A 6220-nucleotide genomic window follows, 5' to 3' on the forward strand; every position below is an offset into this window, starting at 1 on the left:
TGCTAGTATTATTTCTCTTGTTTATTTTTAATAAGCATGACGGAATACTGCTCAAGGTTGCCACCAGATATTCAGTGCCAAAGGCAGGAAAGGCTAGCAGCTTCTTCACATTCTTCCTGTTGCACAGACCCGTTGTTGTTGATTGGTGTTTAAATTGCATGTGTGGGGTGTAGCTAATTTAAGGTGCTTTGTGGCAAAGTGCTACAAGCCTTTATCTCACCTTGCAGACCCAGGCAGCCCACTAACTTGGAGGTCCTCAGCAGGACAACTAGCAGCTGAAAAAGCCAACGTGCATGACGACATGCTACAGTCAGGTATGTCACCTCCAATGTCATTAATTAATTCAAAGGGCATCGCGGGTTTAAGCAAATGTTTCGTGCACGTGGCTCTAGACCTTGCATTGCATTATATACACACTCTTTTGCACCATAAATGAAGTGTACAACTAAATTTGCCAACGAGGCCCAGTAAACCAGATATATCTCGGAAACGTCCACACGATATCCCACTTGGGATTTTGGGATATCCCAGGGACTAGGCTGAATAGCCCGTTGACGTCTCTGGGACAGACAGAGGACCCGTATTTCTTCCACATTTGCTGATCCAGGGAAGGTTCCAGGAATGTCTCTCAGGGACATTTCGGACATATATAGGACATATACAGGACGTATTATTATTATTCTATTTCGTTGCTTTTTTGCAATTTTTACTTATTCTACGGGGAATACTACTCTGCAACAGAGAACATCATATCAACGAACTCGTTTATTGGATGCACACCAAGTACAAAGATGTTTTGTGCACAAATATATACATAAATAGACTGGTAATTAACGATAGGGTGATACAGGTAATAGGCGATGCTGTTGGCACATTCGGTAAATAAAACATCAAAATCCTGAGAGGTGTATTGTCATCTGACTAGTATTGCTGTATCGACAGCTTAAGTGCTTAACCAAGTACACTGATGTTACATACACCGTAAAGATGCTCTTTCTATTGTATAAAATATTATATTAAAACACATACTGATAATTAATAATATAGGGTGCCACTGATAAGACGCGATGATGCCAGCGCATTCGATAAAAAAACACCAAAATCCTGAGATGAGTATTCTCGCATGACTAGTACTGCTGTCACAACAGCTGTAAGTGCACTTAATGTTTTCTGTGTGAATAGTGACACACATGCAGGTAGAGCAAATTACGTAGCTGGCATGACTGATAATGTAACGTAATATGTTTCGACACTTCACATGAATTCCCCAGAATTTCAGTTGTTGGGTGTGGCGGACAAGAGAAATTCGAAAAGATAAGGATAACTGTAATGGAAAAAACAAGCTGTCTGACGGTGTCCATCCTTCATCAGGTGAACAATTCTTCAAACAGTTGGTATATATATGTATCATTCCTATCATGAACATATGATAGATCAAATTAATTCGCAATGCAAGTGAGGCACACTCAACATCAGGATTAAATAACAGTGTTCCAGCAACGAAGTTCCTTCTTATTTCATTCTGATGTGTCGCCTCCCTTGCATCACGAATTTGTTCCTTCCCTCTTATGTTTATATTAAGAATGATATACATGCCAACTGTTTCCAAAATTGCTCACCTGATCAGTGACAGACTCTGTCCGAAAGCTTGTTTCCCCATTAAAGTTTTGCTTCATCCTTTAGAATTTTTCGTGTTTGCCTCTTTCAGAAAAATATAACAAAAGCTAACTTAAAGACACTAGCTACAAATCTACATTGACTAGATATCAGATATTAAGTTTAAAACAAGAATCAAAGGTACAAGGTTGAAAGGCTCAATTAGCCATGTGGTTTTACACATGTGGCTCTTGCACGCGAGAGTGCTGTGTTGTCTTTTACATGACAGGTGCACGGTAGTTATATCACAGTAGTCACAAAAGTTCCAATCCTCCCCATAACTGTGCGGAAGGTTGCACTGATGATGAAAGAAGGCGTTCCACTACTCGTTGCCCTTTGACCTCATGGCGTGATGTGGACTTTCTCTGGCCATGTAAGCTGTGGGTCCTGTGAAGAGGCATGCTAATATGCAAAGGTTTCCTGGAGAAACAACACAATTACCTACATCAACCGCAGGTCTTCTGCCTCAGTCTCCTGTCCTTTGCATGTCGTAGCCACCCTTTAATTTCTGACTCAACTTCAAAATTTGTTGCATTGGCCAAAGTCTTGTTAGCATGAACAGCACCTGCACAGTCATATTGCGTTTAAAGATTTAAATTATCAAAAAGCACCTTGTTGCATGTCATGACTATGTGCTCTGTGTTTTAACATGTGCATGCTGAGAACATGTGCAAGCATATCAGAACTGAGCATAAAACTACACCTAGTTTATAAAAGCAACTAATTTTTGAAATATTACTGTTATTGGGGATCCCCTACTGTGCGGATAACACTGCTACATGCATCTGAAATGAATGGTTATCTGCAAAGCAAGCCTGATTATGCCGAGTAGGACATGGATGTTTGTGTACTCAAAAATTGTTTCGACACCCACAAATGGCAGACATGATCTGTACAAAGATGTGGGCGCAAGCAGCTATAGCACGTTTCTCCTGTTTGAGCATAGCAATAAATTAAACTTGATTTAGCTTCATTCACTTACGCATGATGTTGCCAGGAAACTTCAATTCCTTGAAGACTAGCTTCCCTTTTTTACCTTCCCAGCTGAATTTCTCCGCCACATCATCAGTGAAAAGGTGACACATGATTCTCTTTACTGCCGTTTTTACCGAACTTCCACCAAGGACGGCAAGCTCTCTGTACTGCAAATATATCAGATTCATCCACATTTTCAGACATCGCTGCATGTACGAATTATGGGGCAAATTTCGGTAGTAGTCACATCAAACCGCACAGAGGTTGCTTCACATTTAGACCTCTACATTTTAATGTGACTAATACCATAATTCAGATTACTGTAGTAGTACTTGACAAGAATCATACACTCAATTTAGTAAATATTTCAATGGCTATATACAGGACAGAGTGAAAGGAAAGCATGCGATGCATGTGTAATACTTCCAAATATTGGTCTGCTGGAAAGTAAACATTTCCATGAAACACTTTGCAAAGAGTTTATAAAGAGGTGGGTTGCTCACCAACTGCTCCTCCTTCTGATTTGTTAAGTGGTGTTGAAAGCTTTCCAGCAGCTCTACAGAATGAAATGGCTCAGTCACAACTAGAGGTGCAGCTGGTGACGAGGCCTGGAGTGGGACAAGGCTTGAGATCAAGTCTCCTTGCTGCTGTAGATTCATTCGGAGAATATTCAGGCTTTTCAAAACCTGTCGCTGGAATTCTGAAAATGTTTTACCAATAAGTATAGTGCATCCTAATATTGATTTCACATAGAATGGCAAAACCATTTGATGACATCTGCGAGTACCTCCAAAAGGCACTCACCATACTCTGGCAGTGGCTGCTCAAGTGATGAATTTTCTGTCGGTGCGCTCATTCCCCTGGCACGAAAATTAGAATCATTCCCTACAGAAATGAGAAAAGTGAAACCTTCGATACATGGACACAAAGGCATTGACCGCCTCTGCATGCCAAAGAGACCGTGACATCAATCATTACCAACTTCCATGTGAATTTCCGATGCTTGGGATGCTGAATCATCTGGGCAAGAGAATACCATATGAACAGAGGAAAATTTAGGCAATACAGGGTACAGAACCATCCACCACTACCCAACCATATTACGTTGGCTTACATACCTGGCTCGTTGAAAATAGTGGTGTCCAGCAAGCTTGGTAGAATTGGCTCTGTAATATTTTGAAATCATGCATTCAGCAAAATGTGTGGTGGGCAAATGGCAACATATCTGTAAACAGCAGCAGCTGAGGAGTATATGAAAAAGTGAAAAAAGGCTGGCTGTCATTGTTCAATCTTTCGCACGTTTGAAGTCAAGCCACAGGAGATGGCTGGTATTTTGAGAGAAACCCAGCAAAGAACTTACGGCTCCCCCTGGCAGGTTGGGTGCACGATTCCTGGAATCGCGTAGTGGTGTCGAGGCAAGAACCAGTTAAAGCAGACCCAGGGCGACGTGCATCTTGTGAAGAGGCACAAGGTATCTCTTTACTGTAAGACGGTGTGGGAGAGCAGCTACGCTGGTTGGAACCTAGCAGAGACGCAGCAGGAGAAAATTATAGCAAGATGAACATCTCAGGAACATCTGCAGTTAGATTTGATTACCTGTGCTACTCCTCCTGGACTGGCATGAGGATGGAGATTTCCCAGAATAACCAGCTGTAAAATGTAACAATTTGCATAAAAACTTCTAGAAATGTTCAAACAGCACAAAAGCTCGTTGTGCTTCAACCAATGCTCACAGCAATGGTGCTTTAACAATGTCCTTGGCAACATATCGAATTAATTACGACGTAGCAGTAGCCACCAGGGGATACACATACATTTTGCGAAGCTGTCAGGTACAGCAGGGAATGCGTCATCTTCGTCACTGTCAAATGTGCGAGCACGTCGTATTCTCTTAGGTGGTAACTCCTTTGCACCGCTGAAGTCAGAAGTGTACTCAGAGACTGCCAGATTCTCTCTCGCTTTTTCGTAGGTTGCTGTTGAGGTAGAATTGCTACCATGAGGACGGAACATACAGTTCTCAACAAGAAAACTTACGGAATATTCCTTTCATGTCCACTTTGTAGTTGTCGTAGCTGTGGCCTGGGAGAGATCCCTTTTTGATCATGGCACGAAACTTTGTTTGTGGGGAGTCTTGGCCACTTGCAAAAACTTCCAGATATCCACGTGCATGGAACCACCTCCACTTCATCATGCTCGACAAAGTGTGCAATTGTATACTGCACCTTAAAAGAAAGCTTAAAATTCTTGAGGTAGAAACAAAGCCTATGGAACACGCAGCTGGTGTAATTCCCCCTGAAAAGGATGTTCCAGTGGCTGGAGGGTCGCGGGCGACTGTGAAACAAAATCAAGGGTGGACGAGTTCCACAGCTGGCTAACCTTTTCAGTGACTTTCATCTTTCATCATCTTTCAAGAGTGGACTGTTTTATCTTCGCTTAGCCACTACTGTCCAGCCAATGGAATATCACATTTGCGGGAAGTTACACTGGCGGCATGTTCCGTTGGCTTTCTGATCACACGATAAGTCTTACAAAGTGTAATTATATTTCGATAACACTGTTCTAATGAGTCAGTCTCATGAGCAGCAATGCAAGCACATGCCCAGCGACGTCTTACTGCAAATGCAGAAGAGGCATTGCAACCAAATTTGTTCCATATGGCAGACACAAAACCTTCGAGACCTGTGCAAGTGGCCAGACCCTGAGATCTGCCTTTCGAGAGACAACAGAGATTCCAGTTAATGAGGAAGGAAACGGTTTCACGTAGAAATCACGCTCCCGCACAAGTTCATAGCCGATGACACAAGGCTCCTCAGACAGTCTGCACACTGCAAAGTTATGTGCCTCAACTAATGTGCCATTTACTGAACAATATCTGTCAGGGCCCTTCGTCTTTAAGGTGAAGTCATGGGAAGCAAACGTTGCGTACTGGGGCTGCCTACATTGGGAGGGAAGTGGGCCGGAATTGTGAGGATCACAAAAGCCAGTCTTTTTGCCTTTTTTCTCATGCCTCACATCACTAAGCAGATACTCACAGTGCCGGTTATAGAGCTACGTTAACGTTGCCCCTGGTTTCTTTAGCTGCCTCTTCAGTGCCTTCATATTATTCTCAAACGGGAAGGCACTGAAGGAATCTAAGGGACCACGGTTTCTCACATCATCTGCCAAGTGCAGAAGACCATGCACATTGTATGAAACAAAATGCTCCCCAAAAATGTCAGCAAAGGTTTCAACAAAGTGTGCCAACAAAGCAGCAGCATAGTTTGTCTGTGCATGGCAGAGCTCAGGTGTCATAAGAATGGATATAGCACAGTGTAAAGTGATGAAGTTCAGGTATGCTGCCTGTGGGAGCAAGCCATAAAGAATGATTGGACCGGTGTACAGGAGGAAGAGCCGAAACTCTGTCGCCTTCCACCGGTCCACTTCATCCAGTCCTCTTGGCTTCCGAGCAAATTCACAAGGAATACTTCCCTGAAGTTCACCACTTCTTGTTGTGAAGCTATTTCTGTCACTAGGACCCATGCCCACTGACAGTGGTCTGTTCACCCATAGCAAGATCATTTTCCTTACAACACCAAGACAGACAAGGTGC

At 42.9% G+C, this 6220-nt stretch overlaps 1 protein-coding gene across 1 annotated transcript; it reads right to left on the minus strand.

Moving 5' to 3' along the window:
* Positions 1-3376: 3376 nt before the first annotated feature.
* Positions 3377-4822, minus strand: LOC135372674 (uncharacterized). The gene is made up of 7 exons (XM_064606170.1): positions 4666-4822; positions 4446-4604; positions 4228-4281; positions 3992-4153; positions 3750-3797; positions 3610-3651; positions 3377-3516 (listed from the first exon to the last, which is right to left on the minus strand). The coding sequence occupies exons 1-7, from the start codon at positions 4820-4822 to the stop codon at positions 3377-3379; spliced, it is 762 nt and encodes a 253-aa protein (XP_064462240.1).
* Between the last annotated feature and the right edge of the window lie 1398 nt (positions 4823-6220).

The sequence above is a fragment of the Ornithodoros turicata genome, unplaced genomic scaffold (assembly GCF_037126465.1).
Source record: "Ornithodoros turicata isolate Travis unplaced genomic scaffold, ASM3712646v1 Chromosome16, whole genome shotgun sequence".
Lineage (NCBI taxonomy): Eukaryota > Metazoa > Arthropoda > Arachnida > Ixodida > Argasidae > Ornithodoros > Ornithodoros turicata.